The sequence below is a fragment of the Lepidochelys kempii genome, chromosome 7, assembly GCF_965140265.1.
Source record: "Lepidochelys kempii isolate rLepKem1 chromosome 7, rLepKem1.hap2, whole genome shotgun sequence".
Lineage (NCBI taxonomy): Eukaryota > Metazoa > Chordata > Testudines > Cheloniidae > Lepidochelys > Lepidochelys kempii.
This window is the reverse complement of record NC_133262.1, coordinates 48,352,845-48,373,538: the sequence shown is the minus strand read 5'-3', so window position 1 is coordinate 48,373,538 and position 20,694 is coordinate 48,352,845. Positions and strand designations below refer to the sequence as shown.

The following is a 20,694-nucleotide window of genomic DNA, read 5'->3' as shown; positions in this document are numbered from 1 at the left end:
CATGGGCATCTGCACTTGACTTCGCATCTCCCCAAGGGCTGCCACGTGAAACGCGCCCCAGGAGGGCCGCCCGTAGCGGAAGGGTTAACACAGCTCCGGCCGGCGCGCGGCGTCTGCGGGGACTTGTAGTCCGTGCCCCAGGCAGCGGTTGCCCCAGGCGCGGAGCATCATGGGCCTCGTAGTCCCGGGCGCCTGTCACAAAGCGCGAGGGCCGTGGCGACTCCACCCCTCGCGGACTGCGCCTCCCAGGGGGCAGCGCGGCGGCGGCGGGCGGGCCCTGCCCTGCCCTGCCCTGCCCTGCCCTGTCCTGCCCGCGAGTGAGGGAAGATGGTGGCGCCGGCGGCTGCCGCGTGGTTCCCCCCTCAGGCAGCGCCCGGCCCCGGCCACCCCGAGCCCGCAGAGCGCGCCCGGCCCCGCACCGCCCCCTGAGAGCGCCCGGCCCGGCCCGGCCCGGCCCGGCCCGCCATGCCCCGCTCCCGCCGGGCGCACGCGACCCGGAGGGGCGGCCGCGGTGAGTCACCGTAGGGGTGGGGGGTTACCTCGTGGGGGGTGGCTGTGGGGTGGAGGTGGCAGGAGAGGGGGTGCCCGGGGGTGGAGCCGGCCGGCCGGGTTACCTTGTAGGGAGGGGCAGGCTGGGTGGGACGCGCTCAGGCTCTGCCAGCTCCTGCCTTAGGCCTTTCCAGGCAGGGCTGCGTGGCCTTCTGTACACTCGCCTCAAACAGCTCTATAGGCTGCTGCCCTCGCCTCCCATGACCCCACTCCCGGCCGTAGTTCTGGCCTGGGCTGCACGTGGTCTTACCGAACTCACTGCTCAGCCTGAGGGTGGGGTGACTGGGAATGGGGGAAGCACTTCGGGGCAGGGGCTGTCATTTCAGTCTGTGTTTGTGCAGCACCTGTCACAGTGAGGGCTTGGTCTGTGCCTGGGACTTGTAGGTGCTTCCAGAATAAAATGCCGTTATCCTCAATGTACGGAGACTGTGGTCTGGTTTACACCTAAAACTGAGGTCGATCTAGTTATGGTGCACAGGGGTGTGAAAAATCCAGCTGTGCCAACTTAAACCCCCCAGTGTAGACACGGCTAGGTTAACAAAAGAATGCTTCCATCTCTCAGGGAGGTGGAGTTACTACAGCATAGGGGAAACCCACTTCTCTTCACTGCAACCTGCATTGACATTACTAGTTCCTGTAGCGGTGATATGGCTTAAATGACTGACATGGAATCTGTGGAGGAACAGCAACTTGAACCCAGGTCTCCCAAATCTCTCACTAGCACCCTGTCCGCTAGACCCTGTCCATCCTTCCTCTCATTGTGGTTGACTGAACTCTCCTTAGCTGAACAAATCTTGCCTTTCCTAGTCATTTAGGGACCTGTGAATTGAAACAGCAGGTGCAAATACACTTCGTTCTGTGTGCAGTTCTGTTGCTGTTTTGTGCATTGACTGTCCCCTTATGGTGATACTTGGTCAGGGCATCTGTTTAAAAATGTTTAATTGAATGATACATTTACAGGGTGCTCAAACTTTGACAAAGTACTAAAAATATAAATCCAACAGCAAAATAATGCTTTTGGACTTTTAAGATTAAATTTGGGGGCAGTGGTATGCCTGCGAAATCAGGGCAGCTCAGGATCATCTTCAGTATTGCTTTTCAGTCTGTGAAGACTACAGATTCCAGCGTGCATGTTCCGCTGTAATCAAAGCACCTAGAAGTGTAGTTGGCAAACAGCACCTCATATTAAAAATGGGGGCAGCTGGGATCTGCTTCCTTCTCCCAAATTAGGTACATACTTTCTGCCAAAATGGAGCCCTCAAATGTGTATTTAAAAAAAAAAAAGTTTGGGAACTGAATCTAGTTTTAAAGGTGAACAACAAGGGGGAAAATTGAAGTAAGTGGAGATATGTCCCATGTGCTCCCACTAACAAAGCTTAGAGGGGGGGAAGATTTCAGCACAGGAGGAAAAAAATTAGACTCCTACGGAAGTTCTGGATTCAGTAGAGAAGGCCCAGAATATATCCGTGGTTGTGTGGGACTTAAAGTGGCTCTGGCTTCATGCGTCTTAAACTGGGAAGAACAGGAGGATGTTCCAGATTTAACATTTAAGATTTAAAACATTTAAAGGATTACCTTGAATTTTTGAAACTAACTTAAAATCCGAGTTTCTGATAGTCTTCTTTAGATAATAATGCCTACGCTTTTGTCTAATTTCCTCTCTCTTAAAAAATGGAATGGTTAATTTGCTCAGCTTGCTGCTTCTGTTCAAGGCCTTTTCAGCAGGGGAGAAACTGATTATATATGGGAAACAGAAACTGACTAGTGCTGTCAAATGCGCAAAGTACACTGTGGTAAATAGAGAATTTATTCTTTCTCATTTCATTTTTAGTCATATTATTTGGGTTACGGTAGCGTCTTAGAGATCAGTCACGGACCAAGTCCCGTTGCGCTGGGCATTTTAGTAACACAAACAAAAAAGCCTTTCTCTGCATCTTTTGTGTTTGTAACTATATAATCGGTTAACAAAAAAGTTGACAGGAATGTGACTTTTTTTCAAGTTGACAGTGTCTTTTTAAATCTTATTTCTATGCTGAAATCCCTCTTTCAAAGGCACATTTCTGTTTTATCTATCTCCATTTTCACTTTCCAGTTCACTCTTAATCTTGTTCCTAAGCAGCATTCTTGCATGAAAGGATACTAAAAGTAGGGTACGTTCTGTCAGCCTATGTCTGAACTAAAAGGAAGCAATGTGTCTGTTACCAAGCTTATGCTTGCTAGCTACTGGAGTCTTCTGATACCTGGGTGCAAACAGGAAGAGCTTCCAGGTGGGAATTTGTCGCGGTTGTTATACAAAGCTGTAGCTCTTTTGCAACCCACACTTGTTCTGCTATTTCTGTGCGTGCATCTCCTCTGAAATCCTGTACTCCATCTCCTCTCCATTTCATGTTCTTTGCTGCTAGTGAACTGCCCACAATGAGATCTATGCTGTATGCCATGCAAAAGTAGCCTGTTTCTGCCTCAGGTAGCTAGCTTAGCATCGGGAAGACACTGAAGACAGGACATGCTGTGAGGTCCAGAGGAGGGAGCAGACATACCTGGATGTATTTTTTCAATATCTGTAAAATGCAGTAGTAAAACTTCTCACTTAGAGACAAATGTTTGAGTGGACAAATCACGGAAGCTGTTACTGTCCGTCTGCAGTTCAGTGACTGCTGGGGAATGCATTGCTAGCCCTGTTTCTGTTCTTTGCGGACCACGTCATAGTTGGCGTTATGGGGGAATCTTCAGCAAGGTTATTGCAAAGGGAACAACTTCACTAAGTGGGATATATTTTACACTGCGGTGTCCCTGACCCAGCCTGGAACTTTCCATTCTTCACAGCTGTAAGAGAGGCATGCCGAGCATGTCTCTTCTGCAGGTGTGTTGGATGAGTGCACTTTCACGCATGCAGCTGTTTGCAGTACTCCAAATACACGCAGCTGCAATTGTGCCAGACTGCTGTTTGCTTACAGACTTGGAAGCCAGTGCTGTGCAAACACTTGTTTGGTGTCCTGGGCATTGTAGGATCACCTGGAAGGTCTGGCTGATGTGGATCTATCCCAAACCACGGAAAGCCCCTGCCTATGGCGCAGGTTATTCTTTAGGTTGCGGTAGCACCTGGATGTGCATGGCACTCTCCAAACAACCAGTTTAAGCAACTGTGTTCAACAGAGATGTGAGACGCTCCCCTACCAAAGCTGGATTTGAACGTGGTATTCTCTAACATGGATATAACATGGTTTTAAATGTTTGCAATGTGTAAACAAAGGCTATTAACCAGGGCTGGAGTAATTTTCTAGGCACTTATTAGCCAAAGGGTTAAATCTAATATCCAGAGAGCAATGCAAAAGATGAGGGTGCAGGATAAGATCTGGGGGCTGGTTTTTCTGAAATCCACAGCAGGGCGCCCTTTGCCTGTGCTGCTAGGAATGGGCTGTTTCTGGACTCTGCTCAGGCAGCCCCATCTTGGTGTGGCTGGTGGCCATTTGGCTAGAAGCCATTTTACAGAGACTTCCTTCTGAGGATCTCAGAATGCAAATCTGTTAGTAGAAGGTGGGTTCATGCACGCCTGGCTGTGGTGAAAGAGGGGGGTTGCAAAGGGGGCTTCTTTCTTCCTCCCCTGCTTGGGAGGTGTGAGAGAGAGATGCTGAGAAGTGGGGTGAGCCTTGCCATGTGTCAGGGTGTATCATTAGACAATACAGAGCTGTCTTTATTGCTCGCCTGACAGAGCTCCCTGTACTGCTACTTGGCATTGGCATGAGTGGCAAATTGCAGGCACTTAACCACAACAGCAACTAGCTGAGCATGTAAAAGTTCACCAATGTGCTCTGCAGAGCTCCATGTAGAAGGTTGCATGGGGTGGGCTGTTCTTGGGAGCGGATCTGAGCCCCATCCTGCTCCGCATGTCTCTCACCTGCCCAGGGGGCTCGGGACAGGTTTTGTATCTCCGTTCGGTTTGAAAGGCCCATAACCCCCACATGCCCTGTTGTGAGGGACTTGTTGACTCTGCTTCCCAAAGATCCCAAACTGCTGCTTTTCCCCCTGGCCACTGCATTGTGCAGCACCCTGCTGGCAAGCTCCAGGGGGAGGGATCTCTGAGAGGGCAGGCTGTGTGCTCAGCATTACACTTTCATCTCTCTGCCAATCCGGCTCAGGCATTCAGTGCCACGCTGTTCTCACAGCAGGCATGGAGCCTGAAGAACATTAACCCTTCAGAAACATGTCCCTGGCGCTCTGCTTGCTGTGATGAATAGGATTCGATATACCAGCTGCCTTCTGGTCTTAATCCTTGTGCCTTAGCAAAGAGGCTAAAAATAAAACCCAAAGGTTTGTCCCAGTTCCCCTTCCCTAGCATCCTTCTGCCTCAGCCCTGTGCCCCAGTCCCTGTTCCCCTTCTCTCTCCTGCACCCCAATCCAGGCATCTCCCCTCCCCCCCCCCCAACTCCAGCACCCCTCTGCTCTACCTCTGACCTCTTTTGGCAGTGCTTAGTTGGGTCGCTGTAACTTAATGTGGTGCTGTTTTGTTCTGGTTATAGCAGCAAAGCCCTTGGCTCTCTTCCCACAAAGCTTGTCCGCTTCTGTGTGGAGTTATGTAAGGTGAGCCTGACTCTGTTTACCACTCAGCTCAGCATTTTTGTGCTGCATCAGCACACAGTTTCCAGGGCCTGTGTGCCTCTGGCCTTGCTGGGAGGGTGCCACCCGATGCAGTCTGTGGATGTGCCACGCCCCCACTATGGGTGCCCGCTTGGGTTAAAGGCTCACTCTATGCAGTTCTCCAGAAGGGTTCCTCCAAACTACCCTTTAATATGTGTATAGTGCTGCTTCTCCCAGTGATCCCAAAGTGCAGTCACGGGTACCACCACTGACCTGCGTATGGGGGGAGGGGTGCAGGCAAACCCTTCACGCAGTGTTCTCTGTCTGGCCTCCTTCCAGCTTCTTCTGAAGTGCTGGGCTTTAAAGAGCTGGCAGCTGTGTGCTGAGCTGGCACTGGCTGGTTTAACACTGAAAGTGGCATTAAGTTGTTTCTGTTTTGACAAAGTTCCCAGCTGTGAGCAATGTCCCCCCTCCCCCAAGCCAGGCCTCAAGTGGGGAGGGGCAATGGGGCAGTCTGAAGGGGGGTGGATCCAGATTGCCCTTGGGGGAATACTGAGGCTAGTTCAGTCTGCACTGGACTGGGCTTTCAGGGATCGCAGCTGTTTCAGGAAGAGATGCGTTTGGAGGCTACCTGTGACGTCTCCAGCTGGTTTAGCCCCTGGAGCATCCTCGCTCTGATGTCCAGCTTTCTGTAGGGTCCGTGTCTTTGGCCAGTATGGCTTGCACTCTTCACCACTCCCTCCCGTGGGGGTGTGAGGGAGGACAGTTGGCTCTGTGAGCTTATGTGATTAAGACACTTATCTCTCCACGGCAGCTGCTGGGTTCCTGTTGCTGCCCAGTGTATCGCTGAGTTCTCCCATCGAAACTGTGCATGCACCCCTTCTCCAAAGCACCCGGTCTCTGGTGCTGTCGTGCCCCTGGGCCGGCTGCAACCCAAGCTGCCCAGCCGACTCCTCCAGGACACAACCCTGCGTGGGGAGCACCGATTCAATGGCTGCATGCCACCTCGCAGGCAGAGAGGAAGGCCAGGTGTGGGCACTTAATCCTGGACTTCCCTGGCCTTCAGCACCCGGCTCCATCAACACTCCTGCTGCCTCTCGCACTGGCATCCCTCCCCCTCGTGCTCAGAGGCTGCTCTGGGTCAGCTCAGCCATTCGTGATCCTGCTGGCCTGTTGCTTGTGCTTGGCATGCAGAGTAACTGGTGCTGCTTGTTGTTCATGAGCTAACTTCAGCGTGTAGTCAGTGTGCTTGGTGCTCCACAAACCATGAATGGGCCCTGCCCCAAGGAACTTGCAATCAAAGCCAAAAAGGGGGAAGATGGATTGGACTGGGAAGATTGGGATGGACTGAACTCTTAATAGCCACATACCAAGGGAACTGATGGGCAGGATCCCCTGGGAGAATGACATGAGGGGGAAAGGAGTCCAGGGGAGCTGGCTGTATTTTAAAGAATCCTTATTGCGGTTACAGGAACAAACCATCCCGATGTGTAGAAAGAATAGTAAATATGGCAGGCGACCAGCTTAGCTTATCAGTGAAATCTTTGCTGATCTTAAACACAAAAAAGCAGCTTACAAGAAATGGAAGATTGGACAGATGACCAGGGAGGAGTATAAAAATATTGCTCAGGCATGCAGGAGTGAAATCAGGAAGGCCAAATCACACTTGGAGTTGCAGCTAGCGAGAGATGTTAAGAGTAACAAGAAGGGTTTCTTCAGGTATGTTAGCAACAAGAAGAAAGTCAAGGGAAGTGTGGGCCCCTTCCTGAATGAGGGAGGCAACCTAGTGACAGAGGATGTGGAAAAAGCTAATGTACTCAGTGCTGTTTTTGGCCTCTGTCTTCATGAACAAGGTCAGCTCCCAGACTACTGCACTGGGCAGCACAGTATGGGAAGGAGGTGACCATCCCTCTGTGGAGAAAGAAGTGGTTTGGGACTAATTAGAAAAGCTGGATGAGCACAAGTCCATGGGACTGGACGTGCTGCATCTGAGAGTGCTAAAGGAGTTGGCGGATGTGATTGCAGAGCCATTGGCCATTACCTTTGAAAACTCATGGCGATCGGGGGAGGTCCCGGACAAATGGAGAGAGGCTAATGTAGTGCCCATCTTTAAAAAAGGGAGAGAGGAGGATCCAGGGAACTACAGGCCAGTCAGCCTCACCTCGGTCCCTGGAAAAATCATGGAGCAGGTCCTCAAGAAATCAATTTTGAAGCACTTAGAGGAGAGGAAAGTGATCCGGAACAGTCAGCATGGATTCACCAACAGCAAGTCATGCCTGACTAATCTAATTGCCTTCTATGACGAGATAACTGGCTCTGTGGATGAGGGGAAAGCAGTGGATGTGTTATTCCTTGACTTTAGCAAAGTTTTTGATACAGTTTCCCACAGTATTCTTGCCAGCAAGTTAACGAAGTATGGGCTGGATGAATGGACAGTAAGATGGATAGAAAACTGGCTAGATCGTCGGGCTCAACAGGTGGTGATCAATGGCTCCATGTCTAGTTGGCAGCCGGTATCAAGCGGAGTTCCCCAAGGGTCGGTCCTGGGGCTGGTTTTGTTCAATATCTTCATTAATGATCTGGAGGATGGCGTGGACTTGAACCCTCAGCAAGTTTGCAGATGACACTAAACTGACAGGAGTGGTAGATAAGCTGGAGGGTAGGGATCGGATACAGAAGGCCCTAGACAAATTAGAGGATTGGGCCAAAAAAAATCTGAGATTCAACAAGGACAGGTGCAGAGTCCTGCGCTTAGGATGGAAGAATCCCATGCACCGCTACAGACTAGGGACCGAATGGCTAAGCAGCAGTTCTGCAGAAAAGGACCTAGGGGTTACAGTGGACGAGAAGCTGGATATGAGTCAACAGTGTGCCCTTGTTGCCAAGAAGGCTAACGACATTTCGGGCTGTATATGTAGGAGCATTGCTAGCAGATGGAGGGACGTGATCCTCGTTCTCTATTCGACACTGGTGAGGCCTCATCTGGAGTACTGTGTCCAGTTTTGGGCCCCACCCTACAAGAAGGATGTGGACAAATTGGAAAGTGTCCAGCGGAGGGCAACAAAAATGATTAGGGGACTGGAACACATGACTTATGAGGAGAGGCTGAGGGGAACTCGGATTATTTAGTCTGCAGAAGAGAAGAATGAGGGGGGATTTGATAGCCTTCAACTACCTGAAAGGGGGTTCCAGAGAGGATGGATCTAGACTGTTCTCAGTGGTAGCAGATGACAGAACAAGGAGTAATGGTCTCAAGTTGCAGTGGGAGAGGTTTAGGTTGGATATTAGGAAAAACTTTTTCACTAGGAGGGTGGTGAAGCACTAGAGTGTGTTACCTAGGGAGGTGGTAGAATTTCGTTCCTTTGAGGTTTTTAAGGTCAGGCTTGACAAAGCCCTGGCTGGGATGATTTAGTTGGGGATTGGTCCTGCTTTGAGCAGGGGGTTGGACTAGATGACCTCCTGAGGTCCCTTCGAACCCTGAAATTCTATGATTCTGTAAAGCTGTCTTGTGGCCAGTCTTGGCTCCTTTCTCTCTCATCTCCTGTGCCTTGTCCCCTTTCCATATGGTGCTGATTATCAGAGGCTCCAGGTCTCCCTTCTTTATCAGCAGGGCATGTCTAAACTGGGGTTGCTAATTTGCCAATATCCTCCCTTGCTATCTGCGTAGACACTTGCTGCTTCCTTATTTGCAGGCTACATATGGTGCAATCTGATATTCCTGTCCCCATCAGTGCTTGTGGCAATAGTAGCAAGGCGTGTGAGTCGCTGAACCCAGCCCTCGGGGCAGACTCGTCACCAGTGGGGATCTAGTTAGCACCCCGAGTCACAGTACAGCTGGCTACAGGCATGTGGCGCCCGCACAGCCTGTTGGGAGGCATGGTGGTTTGCAGGCATACAGCTAGGTCCCTGCCTGGCGGAGCTGGCAGCCTGAGTTGGATGACTCGTGAGTGAGGCTTAATGGGCAGAGGATGGGGAATATGGGAGATCCAGCGGAGTGGAGGGGGAATTGATTAGATCTCCCTTTTGCAAGCTTCCCTGGCATGTTATGTGGGCAAGTTCAGTCTGCCTTTGTACACCTTAAGCTACTGGCAGCTACAGGAAGCTGGGCCAGCTAGCTCAGTGATGGCAGACCCTGAAGGAGGATTATATTTCTTACAGTTGCTGGGGCAGAGTAGGAAGGTGATTAAAGGGGCAAGCGAGGCTCTCCAGGAGTGGAGTGTGGGGCTCTGCTCTCTCTGGAGGCTGCCCCTGTCGACCTAACCCCAGCCCCCTCCCCTTCTGGTTTCCTAGGAGCTCGGAGCAGCGCCAAGGCAGAGTCCCAGGCCAGCGATGATGAGGCAGCCAGTGAAGTACTGAGTCACTACAGCAGCACCAGTGAGAGCACCAGCATCGCTGAGGAGGGCACCGGTGAGTGAGAGGCAGGGGGCGTGACAGGTGGAGAAGGGCTGGCTAGAACCTGCAGCCAGGCAGGAGCAAACCAAGCACATAGCAACAGAGCGCTCTGTGTCTCACCAGAACCTCCCTTCTCCCCAGCATCTTTTTTTTTTTTTCCCCCTCCCTCCCTCTGGGCCCATAAAAATCAGGGGCAGGCTAAGAAATTCCAGGCCTCGGTTTTGTAAAGGACTTTAACTGATGGCGTGCGAGGGCTTGTCCCAGGCCCAGTCACTCTAGCTGACCATGGAGCTGCCTCCAGGTCGGCCCTGCAGGGTCAGTGGTTCTGATCAGGTGTACGAAGCACAGGGCCAGGTGGCACAGCTGCTACTCTCCTTCCTGGGACCGGATGTGGGGGTTGGCACTGCGGCCTGAGGTGGGAAGAATGGGTCCATCTGGCTGCTCGGCATTTGACTCTGGCTGTTGCTTGCAGGGAGCGATGCTGTGGACGAGCAGGCCCAGCAGGAGGAGGTGGAAGACAGACTGAAGGAGTGCATTGACAACGTGACAGACAAGAGGTGAGATGGGGATGGGGAAGGCCCATGCCAAGGCTTCCTCCCACTCCTCAGCACTGGCCCTTCCTCGGGGAAAGCACAGGTGTTCAGTGTGCTGCAGCTGTCCTGGGAGCTCTCGCCTCCTCTCTCTCCCTGCTATGGGTGTCCGTAGGTGCCAGGAGCCCTTTGCTCCTAGTACGTGCAGCACATGCCAGTGGGCTCAGCCAGACAGGGAAGAGCTTTAAGAGCGTGTCTGGATTTCATCCCCAGCTTTGCTCTGTCCAGCTGGGAGAGGGAAAACTAGTCTGGGAGGCATCTGCAACTTGATGGGAGCCATGGCAGATAGGGTACGAAGGCAGCTCCCCTGGGATCTCATCCTGCACAGCTCCAGGGAAAGTACTTCTGTTCCTGCTCCAGCTGCAGCGAGGCCAGACTGGACAGGACTCCCCTGTGGAGCAACCCTTAGAAGCGTGTCGTCATAGCTAGTACCCCCTTTGCTCTGCAGCCCTGCTGGGCTGGGCACCTCCCTCAAGAAGGGTAAGCTGGCCTTGGAAGGGGTGTGCTCTGCACCCCCTGTTGAGAAGAACCCATTGGGATGGTGACTCACCCTTTTCTCAGGGCTTCCCTGGCTTGGGAGGTTTGTAAGCCCTTTGGGACTGGCCCCAGAATGTCTTCCCTCTCTTTCCTCCCCTCCCCCTGCTGAGCCTGCCTGCCTACAAGGAAGCTGATCTAGGTGATGAGTGGCTGGGGTGGCCCTTGCCAGCTTTTTCAGGTCCCCACCTCCCTCTCAATGTCTAGCTCAGGGTATCTTTTCCAGCACCAGGACCCGACAGGTAGCCCTGGAGAGCTTGCGGCTGGCTTTCTCCTCCAAGACACTCTTTGACTTCTTGCTGGAACGCAGGCTCACGCTCACAGACTCCTTGGAGAAGTGCCTGAAGAAAGGTAAGGCTACCCATGCCCTTCCAGCCCTGGGAAGGCCCTCCGTAGCGGGGCAAGGGGCTACCATCTTCCCTGCAGATCCGGCCCCTTGGCGTGAAACCAGTCTTTATCTGCAGCCTAGATCTTCTCCTGACCTCAGCAGATCATAGCAGGAACGCCCGCAGACCATCAGCTGCAGGGGGGCGGGGTAAGTAGCAGGAGCAGAGACACCCAAGGGGGACGACCAACAGAACATGCAGTGTCTTGAAACTAAACCTTTGCAAACCCCCTTTGCAAATCTTTTTTTTCTTGCCTGCCAGGGCTCTGTCCTGGCAGGGCTAGCCCCTAATGCAGTATAGTGAATGCAGGAACTAACTCTGCCTTCAGCTTCTACAGTGGGAGCGCCAGTTTCTTCACTCTTCTCTGGGCAGGTTGAAAACCTCAACTCTACCAAATAAATCAGCTTGGCTGAGAGCCCCCCTCCAGTCTCAGGACACCAGCCCGAAGTGCTGAGCAAAGTTCTGCTCTGCCTGCATTGGACATTTGCCTCCATCCAGCAGCTGAGGGGTGTCGATGCACCTCGCTGCGTGTTCCTTGGTTGCATGCACGTGCCCTGTTCTGCTCTGGCACTTGAGGCAGCCTCCCAAGTGGAGGAAGGGAGAAGATCTTGAGGCTGATGGAAGTTCTCTTCTCCTGCCATGCAGGTAAAGGGGAGGAGCAGTCTCTAGCTGCTAGCGTTCTCACACTACTGTGCCTTCAGATGGGCTCGGGCCCCGAGGGGGAGGAGGTTTTCCGCAGCCTGAAGCCCCTCCTCATCAGCATCCTGACTGACTCCTCGGCCAGCCCCATCGCTCGCCAGAGCGTAAGTAGCAAGTCTCCAGGACACAGGAGCCCAGCTGGGTTCCAGGGGTGCAGAGCAGAGAGCAGCGCTGATGTGCTTTAAAGAGAGCTGTGTGGAGCTGGGTCTCCCTTGCACCTGGGTCTGTCTCGGGTTAGCTCTAGGCTTGTAGCAGGACTGTGGCTGGGTTATCACAGAATGTGTGAAACTGACCAGTGGCTGTGGAACTCAGCATTCACTTTCCACCAGTTCCAGCTTCTACAGGGAGGAATTCAGCTGTGGGTGTGATGGGGAGATGTGGCTCTGAAAGAGGTTGAGTGCCAGTCCTGGCTGGGCCTACCTGCTTTTGGACTTGCTCATGCTGAGCCTGCAGACCTGGCCCCTTGGAGAATGGACCAGACTCAATACTATGTCAGGGGACAGGCTGGGACAGGGTCCTCTCTCCCTTGAATCCTCGTTCTCTTCCCATCTCTGCTCTGTCGGTGGTCTCATCTGCAAGGCTGGCTCCGTGATCCAGGGCGTGGGAGGGTACTCTCCAGAACTGAGAAGAGGAGGCCTGACCTTCCCCTCTGTCCAACCCGCCTGGATCCATGGACAGGGGCTAGAGGAATCCAAGCAGGCGGACCAGCCCCAGGGATGCAGAGACAGGAGGCCTCCCTCCTGAGCCCCCGTGTGCACAGTCCCTCAGGCCAGCAGGGCAGCACCCCAACCCCTGCTCTGCTAGGAATCAGACTGCAGTTTGCCCCGGTTACAGGGTGCCCAGGCTCCTGACCACACTGGCAGCGCTGAATCCTTAGCGTCATGTGCCATGGGGTGCGGCTTTGAAACGTACTGGTGTAACAGCCACCCTCTTAGCCAGCATCAGGGAATGAACCGGGAGCTGCCACTGCTAAACAAAGTCTCTCCAGCTTGGACTGAAGATCCAGGGCTCCCTAGCTGGGCTGTAATACTTATAGCTTCTCCCCGACCCTTCGAGGTGGCACCCCCCACTTTGAGCAGTGCTGCTTGTGTGCTCCCACAAGGAGAACAGCCTCGACCTTACTGACTTAGAGCAGTTCAGTGTGAGCCCAGTTTCCCGGGCCCTATGGGGTCATGCAACCCGACTGCCCCACTCGGCCTCCTCCCTGCCATGCTCAGAGGCCAGGGATTGACTGGGCCTGGGAGACTGTACCACTGTCTTGCCCATAGACAGGTCCCTGCAGGGCACAGGTGGCGTAACACTGGCAGGCAGCATGAGGGCAGCTTGCCCTGCCTTGTGCCTGCATTGTGCAGAGAGAGCTCCTAGGCTGGTCACCAGCAGGAAATCACCCCAACACAGTCTGCTTGTGCTCTGTGCCCCCTGCTTCCTGCCAGCGTGGGGCAAAGAGCCACAAAGAGCCATGGAGGCCAGGAGCAGGCCAGATCAGCCAGCACAATCCCCAGTATGAACAGAGGGCTTCCTGGCCATTTCCCACAGGAGGGGAGGCGCCCAAGCATAGTCTTAGAGCAAAGGCACCTGTGTTAGCTCGTGGCGCTGGAGGATTTTTCCAGAGGGGTGGCTTGGAAGGAGTTAGGCACTGGGATCTAGGGGTAGGGATTGGCCCTGCATTACTTCCATAACCCGTTCCTCTTCCTGTCTAGTGTGCCACGGCCCTGGGCATGTGCTGCTACATTGCTGCTGCGGATGTGGAGGTAACTATGCCGCGGGCTAGCACCCAACGGGTGCTTTAAATGGAAAAGCTAGGGAAGGCTGCTCAGCCCCAATAGGGTCTGGTGTCCCCTTCCTTTCCCACCCCAGAGCCAGATGCACTGAACCACCACTGCCACCATCTCGCGGGGTGCAGCAGTTGCTACTGCTCATCACATGGCTGCTTCAGAGAAGGTGGTCTTAACCCCCCTTGTCTGCAGTACTATCGTACCAGCCTGGGGGTCCTGCCTGGCTGCTGTCCCTGCCCTGGAACTGTCCAGTTCACTAGTCACTAGCTGTGCCCTTGGCTTGTTTGGTCCCACCTGGCTCTGCCTAGTTGGATGATGGGATGTTCCCCTCCAGTGTGGGAGGGGCTGTGATCCTCACGCTGTTACCAGAGCAGCTGTTCAGAGGAGAGCAGAGTCCTGCCCCTCATGATCAGACCCACCCGTGGGAGGGACCCAGGGAACTGGCTGCCATGTCGCATAGGATCCGGGAGTCTTCAGCCCTCTTCTACACGTCCTTGCACCTCCAGCTACTGCCAGTATCCCCAGGCAGCCAGTCTCTGCGGCTGGTTCTTCATCCATGACCAGGGCAATGTGGAAGCACCAAGAGACACCCCCACCCCCAGCAGCTCATGACAGGGAGTTCCTCTGGCACAGAACCTGGAGCTTCTCTGGATAACAGGCTGCTTCTGGGTTGGGCAGTCAACACACAGTCAACCTGTGGAACTCCTTGCCAGAGGATGTTGCGAAGGCCAAGACCATAACCGGGTTCAAAAGAGAACTAGATAAAATCATGGAGGATAGGTTCTGCTATTAGCCAGGATGGGCAGAAATGGTGTCCCTAGCCTCTGTTTGCCAGAAGCTGGGAATGGGCAACAGGAGATGGATCACTTGATGATTACCTGTTCTGTTCATTCCCTCTGGGGCACCTGGCAACTGACCACTATCGGAAGACAGGATACTGGGCTAGATGGACCTTTGGTCTGACCCAGTAGGACCATTCTTATGGGCAGACCCCGAATGTGTTGACCTGGTTGAGGTGCTCTCATCAGAGGCTGCTGGGGCTCATTCCTGCCCTCCGATTCCCCTGGCTGTGTAACTCCCTGGTGCGCTTACACTCTCTCCTGCCCTAGGATCTGGTTTCCTGTCTCACCTGCCTGGAGGGCATCTTTGGAACTTCCTGCCTGGAGGAGGGCAGCTCTGTCCCCACCCACCACAGCCCCCTGCTCCAAACTTTGCACTGCAACTCCCTCCAGTCCTGGTCCCTGCTCCTTACCATCTGCCCCAGCTCCCAGATCAAGAAGATCCTGGACAAGTGAGTGACTTGACAGTGCTAAGGAGCTAGATGTGAGCAGGGAGTGAGCTGCCATTTGACCCTTTCATGACAAGGGTTCAGAGGGCAATGCATGTCCTGTTGCACCAGCTGGGTGGCAGGGGGTTGGACTCTGGGGCTGACTGAGTGGAGAAGTATCCCATCCATTGTATGGGGTGGGAGCTAGCCCAGACTCCAGCACTGGCCAGGTCAGTCTCCATTGTGGCTGGCAAGTAGCACAGGAGTGTGCTAGCTGCTCTCCATAGGAAGTGTGGCAGGCCGGCTCCCCTGCTCTGTCTCCACGCCCTCCTGCCTGAGCAAGGCCCAGGAGGGTCTCCCCTGGCTGCCCATTGCCCTCTGAGATGCCCAGGTGAGCGCAGCGTATCTGGTGCTGGCTCAGCCTTGATTCCCTGGCTCTCCTGCTGCAGTCACCTGCTCAAGCTGCCGCTGCTGCTGTCCAGCGACAACGTCCACCTGCGGATTGTGGCGGGCGAGACCATCGCGCTGCTCTTCGAGCTGGCCCATGAGCTGGAGGTACGTCTCAGGGTGCTGCTGGGGCTCAGACAGGCTCAGTGCTGCGTGGGGCGCGAACCCTCAGCTGTGGTGTGTCTGCCTCGAGTTGGTGGCCAGCTCCGTGCTGCAGTAGCGAGGTGCAGAGGAGGCTGGCTGTCTCGAGAAGCCTGCCCAGGGCCCCTGCTATAAAGGGGCTGGCTTGCTCTCACCTCTTGCTGTTTCCTTTCCCTATGCTCCTGGCAGGGTCCTGTTCTGTCCCCTGCTGCCACGATCCACATCACTGGCAAGGGATGCCCAGGGGCACGGGCTGGTTATGTGTTCAGTGGGTGGTGTCCATTGGGAAGACTGGCAGTAGGACCTGCTCCCCCACTAGAGAGCCCTCCCAGCCCAGCTGCCCCTATCCGGAGAAACCCTAGCCAGGCTCCAGGTTAACCCTCGCCTAGCACTCCAGCCATGGCTAATCCCTGTTCTCTGCCAGGCTTCCAGCTGTGGGGTGAATTCCAAGCAGGCTGCTCATCACCTCCCCAACCTCGTTCCCTCCCACACAGGAGGAGTTCTTCTATGAGGACATGGACCTGCTGTGCACCAATCTCAAAGCCCTGGCCACCGACAGCAACAAGTACCGGGCCAAGACGGACAGACGCAAGCAGCGCTCTATCTTCCGCGATGTGCTGCACTTCGTCGAGGTGCTCGCTAATCCCTGCCAGCCCTAGAGAAGCCTCACTGACGGGGAGGGGAGTGTGGGTGCTAGAACCGGGCATGCCCATGGCAGAGACCAGCCTGGGTCCTGCTAACAGGCTGCTTGGCAGGGTTCTCTGTTGGGATACAAAGCTCTAGGCCCCTTCAGCCTGTTACTGCCCCAGCCCTGACTGCAAGTCCCAGCTGGCACCTCACTGGGATCTCTCTGGGGGTGGAATCATGCCATCTTGAGGTGACTCCAGACCAGTTACCCTGCCCCAGTGGGGCAGGAGGTGTAGCCTGCAAAGGGCTCAGTCACTAAGGACTTCGAGTGTCTCAGTCCAGCAGTGCCCAGTGTGTGACCCACTCAGGTTGCAGGGCTGAGCGTGTATTAGAATGCCAAGGGGCTGGGATGGCTGCCACCAGCCAGTCTCCAGGAATTATGAAATAGTAAGTGGCTGGCAGCTATGTTGGCATCACAGCTGGCCCAAGGCGAGTGTCTTCCGCAGGGCACAGGGGCCTGTGCGTCTGAGGAGAACTGCCAGCTGGCTTATGCCAGCGCACTGTGGGTGAGTCATTAAGCTGGGAGCTGCTGGGCTCATGGGCCCTGCTTTGTCCAGTGGCATTCCCTGGTGGGGGTGGCTCTTTCCCCATGCTCCGTGGATGCATGTCGGATGGGGCAGGGCTCGTGCTCTCCTGGGCTGCCTGGCGAGTCACTAATGCCACCTCCCTGCCCCCAGAACGGCGAGTGCCATGAGGAGACCATCAAGTTTGGCCTGGAGTGCATGTACGTGGACAGCTGGGTCAGGAGGAGAACATACAACGCCTTCAAGGAGGTGCTGGGCTCCGGGGTCAGGCATCACCTACAGGTACTGAACTGGGGGCAGGATGCTGAGAAGGTCTGGCTGGGGGGGAGGTGGAATCAAAGACCCTCCCAGGTAAGGGGGAGCGTCTCCTGAACAGGTGCTTGGCTTGCCCCAGGTGGCCGTGTGTAGTGGGAAGCTCGTTGCTGGTGCTGGGTGTGGTGGGGAAGCAGCTGCCCCCTCCCTATGAAGGCTGGGGGGCACACCAACAGGTCTCGTCTCATGTTGCCCTTAGAACAATGAGCTGCTGCGTGAGATCTTTGACCTGGGGCCTCCACTGGTGCTGGATGCTGCAGCTATCAAAGCCAGTAAGATCTCCCGCTTCGAGAAGGTAAGTCGCTCGGCACTCGAGCCAGGCCTGTGGTCCCTTTTGCCTGGCTCCAGCGGTGCTGCCTGTGTCCCAGGAGGTGCTGGGCAGAGCCCTGGTTTGCTTCCCTTCCACCTCACCCGCAGCCCTCCTTGAGGGGGTCACTGAGCCTAGTGGGGAGGCACCAGGGAAGGGCTGGAGAAGGCTGCAGGTAGCTGTGATGGCTGGGGAGGACTCTTCCGGCCCTGCTAAAGCCCATCACTGGCTCCTGCGGCCAGGCTGGGGAGAGCAGAGGGGACAGCTCCCCATTCCAGGCAGAGCTCTCCCCACGAGCCTTTGGGGTCCAGAACCAGGAGTTCCCTTACCACCTGGGGCCAGGATCCCAGGGCTTGTTGGGATTGTGGGTCCAGTCCCAGGAGCTCGGTTAACACGGAACTAGGCCCGCACACCTCCAGGCTGGTGGCCAAAGCACTGGGCTCCCCCAGCGAGTGAGACAGAACCCCACTTGGCTCAAGCAGCTGCTTTCTTCTCTGGTGAGGGGCTGGCCCCCCTCTGATTTCACCGGCTGGAGGGGGGAGGATCTGGTGGAGTGCCCCGTGCAGGGATGTAGAGGGATAATAGGTGGAATACCAGGAAGAAGCCCCCAGCGTTGGCTGAGTAATCTCCCCAGGGAAGGTCTGGGAGCCCCATGGCTGGGGATGTGGAGGGTACCAGCACAACTGCCCGTGAGCAACCCTGCTTTGTGCTCTGGGGCCAGCCAGGGTGGGTAGATGGGCCCTAATGGCACAACCTGGTAGTCCTGTCCCTCCCCCTCCAGCTGACTGTTCCCTCTCCTCTCACCCCCAGCACCTGTATAACTCGGCCGCCTTCAAAGCCCGGACGAAAGCCAGGAGCCGCGTGCGCGATAAGCGAGCCGATGTCCTATGACGGAGGCCGCTCTCTCCGCCGCCTCCTGTACAACCCACGGACTGCAGACCCTCACCACTGTGACACAGGGGAGGAGCTGGGGGGTGGGGCGCTCGGCCCTCCCAGTTCATCAGCTCCTGCCACGCCCCTCACCCCTAGCCGCGGGGGCTTTTAGATATGTACAGACTTGTATTTAAATGGCGTGGCTGGTGGATCCCAGTGAGATGGCCATGGGCCAGTTTTATTTTTTTAACCAAAAAAATGTAAGTGAGGTTTGGGTGGGGGGGAAGCCCCCCACTTTTAGCTGGTGATTTTAGCCTCCTCTGGCCACCCCCCGCTCCTGCGAGCCCGTTGGGCCATCCAGGTGCTGTCCCATGGAAATGCTGTGAATCAGTGTGCAGGCTGGAGGCACCGGGGAAGGGGGGAGGTGGATTTTCAGGTGGGTGTCTTGTTCTCTCCCCTGCTGTGGGAGCTGTTTGCCTTGGCTGGGTGAAGTGGGAATTGGCAATTGAAGTGGCTTTTGAAATGCTGAGGGTGTGGCATTACTGCAGGGGCTGTTCGCCCTGCCCTCCCCAATACATACATGCTTGCATTGGGCCCCTCCCATGTGCACAGGCCAACCAGCTCTTCCCCCGCCCTTCCAGGAGTCCTGAGCATAGCTCAGGATGTGCCCAAGGGGCCGTGGGCCATCAGCAGCCACTGGTTTGAGAGAAATCCCCAACCAGTGTCAGGGTGGAACTAACAGGGCCCCATGGGGGTAGGGTCACTGCTGAGGAGCTGCTGCTCCCCTCAGATGCTCGTGTTTTGTGGGGTGGGGTCTTGGGGTTCATCTCCCATAGCAGGGTGCAGGGAAGGTCAGAGTGTGAAGTGGGGATCGATCGCTTGCCAAGAGGGGTTGATGCAGTCCCTAGTGTGACCAGTGAGGGGGAGATGAGATTCCCCCACCCCCTCCAGGGAGAAGCTGGAGATCTTGGAGCGAGCAGCAGCCTGCTCAGGGCCCTGGGCCCCTGGCTGCTAGAGACGAGGGTGGGATTGTGGGTGATGAAGGCAGAGCCTAGAACTGAGCACTGGAGCGGGCTACCAGCACAGCCGCCCCCTACCCCCCGCACCAGCTCTGTCCCCGTCACACAGATCTCCCCCCGAGTAAGCCAGGTCTGACTCAGTCTAATAGTAACTAATGGAGTGTAGTGCCTGGACTAGCCCCAGACCTGTCTGCCCCCCACCCCAAAGCTGAGAGAAACTGAGCTGGTGGGAAAGGTGAAATGCACCATGCTGAGGGAGCAAAGGGCTGCAGTGGGGGCGGGGCAAGCCTTGTAAAGGCTCAATGAGGCATTGCAGGGCTGGGAACTGTGCTCGCTTTAACCGGGCATTGTCTCTTTAAAAATCCCCTTTGGAAGTGATTCTTCCTCTCCCCCTCACTCCGACCCCTCCCCCCCCCAAAGAAAACACAGGCAGGCTTAGTGTGACCCTACAGCATGTGCTGGGAGGGGAGGGCCCCCTGTTTCTGTAGTGCCCCCTCTTGCCTTGCTTGGCAGGTGCTTGCGGGAGGGGGGTAAAAGGCCAGGAACCACACTCCCTCTGCCCTCCCGGATGAAAAATTGCCCCTCTGAAGGCTGCAATTTCACTTTCTTCTGAGCCTTGTTACCTGCCTGTTGGGGGTTGGGTCCCCTCCCGCTCCCACTAACCTCTGCCCAGAGCTGTGGGAATGGGGCCAGCCACCCCTTGCTAGGAAGCATCTCCCCTGGAGTTCTTTGAAGGTGGCTCCCTGCCTGGGGTTGAGGCCTTCCTTATAGTCTCCCTCTGACAGCACAAAGCTGGTCCAGGTGCTCTCTGGCTATGAAGGTCACATCAACTTCTCGCCACTGCTCTGCGGGGCTGGGCTCTGCCATAGTTTGGGGGGGACACACAAAGAAACCATGCCAGAGGGGGAGAAGAAAGGCAGCAGGGGCAGAGCGAGGTGGGACAGGGCAGTAGCATGGCCCAGCTTGTGCTCTGTATCATGGAGGGATGGGGACTTTGCTATGGGGTGCTCACCTGGGCCACTGGGGTGTTCACCCTATCCTACAGGGCTTCCCTTGAATGGATTGCTGGAGTGGTTTTATAACAGGGTGATTAGCGGAGATCATTAAAAGGCAAATGTCTTGGCTGCCTAGTCTGATTTCAAAAGCGGTAAGTGCAGGGCAGCACCCGCTGCTGGGGAGGGCAGGGAGAGGTGATCAGGGCTTTGGATGTGGATGGGCCTGCTGGGTTGGGATGGGCTGTTCAGGGCAGGGGTGTGCCCTAGGGCCATCTCTGCAGCTCCTGAGGACATGCTCTGCCTGCAGCAGGGCTGCCTCCCCCATGCAGGAGCCAGGCATTCCCTCCTCCTGTCTGCGTCTGGCAGTGCAGGATGGGACCCTTGTCCTTTCCCAGCCCCCTGCCATGCATGCTGGGCCGGTGTCCCCATGGCGGCCTCGGCCACAGAACCATCCTCCCCTGCAAAGGGAGCAAGAGGCAGCATTCCAGCTACCCTGCCTCTTGCACCTGTGCTGTGGCAGCTGCCCCTTGCGACTGGGGGAAGCCAGCGAGGAGCTCTCTACTGCTTTGTCTCCTGGGTTCCATCCAGTCCGACCATTTGTGAAACACAGGCCTGAGCCCTG

At 55.5% G+C, this 20,694-nt stretch overlaps 1 protein-coding gene across 2 annotated transcripts; it reads left to right on the top strand.

Moving 5' to 3' along the window:
- Nucleotides 1-275: 275 nt before the first annotated feature.
- IFRD2 (interferon related developmental regulator 2) lies at nucleotides 276-20,199 on the top strand. 2 transcript variants are annotated; one of them, XM_073352593.1, is made up of 12 exons: nucleotides 276-511; nucleotides 9,415-9,531; nucleotides 9,989-10,073; nucleotides 10,867-10,991; nucleotides 11,672-11,829; nucleotides 13,426-13,476; nucleotides 14,610-14,791; nucleotides 15,217-15,322; nucleotides 15,850-15,987; nucleotides 16,720-16,848; nucleotides 17,078-17,173; nucleotides 17,996-20,199. In XM_073352593.1, exons 1-12 carry the CDS (start codon nucleotides 466-468, stop codon nucleotides 18,074-18,076), a joined length of 1,314 nt encoding a protein of 437 aa, XP_073208694.1. In that variant the 5' UTR covers nucleotides 276-465; the 3' UTR covers nucleotides 18,077-20,199. The 2 variants fall into 2 exon arrangements, with proteins under 2 accessions (XP_073208694.1, XP_073208693.1); XM_073352592.1 differs by lacking the exon at nucleotides 276-511 and adding an exon at nucleotides 8,888-9,067.
- Nucleotides 20,200-20,694: the final 495 nt, after the last annotated feature.

Excerpts from the sequence above, each read along its gene's own strand:
- IFRD2 (XM_073352592.1), top strand. The coding sequence starts at position 8,971 with ATGTGGCGCCCGCACAGCCTGTTGGGAGGCATGGTGGTTTGCAGGCAT. Across the intron at positions 10,074-10,866 it reads GACAACGTGACAGACAAGAG|CACCAGGACCCGACAGGTAG; the intron begins GTGAGATGGGGA and ends TATCTTTTCCAG. Across the intron at positions 11,830-13,425 it reads GCCCCATCGCTCGCCAGAGC|TGTGCCACGGCCCTGGGCAT; the intron begins GTAAGTAGCAAG and ends CTTCCTGTCTAG.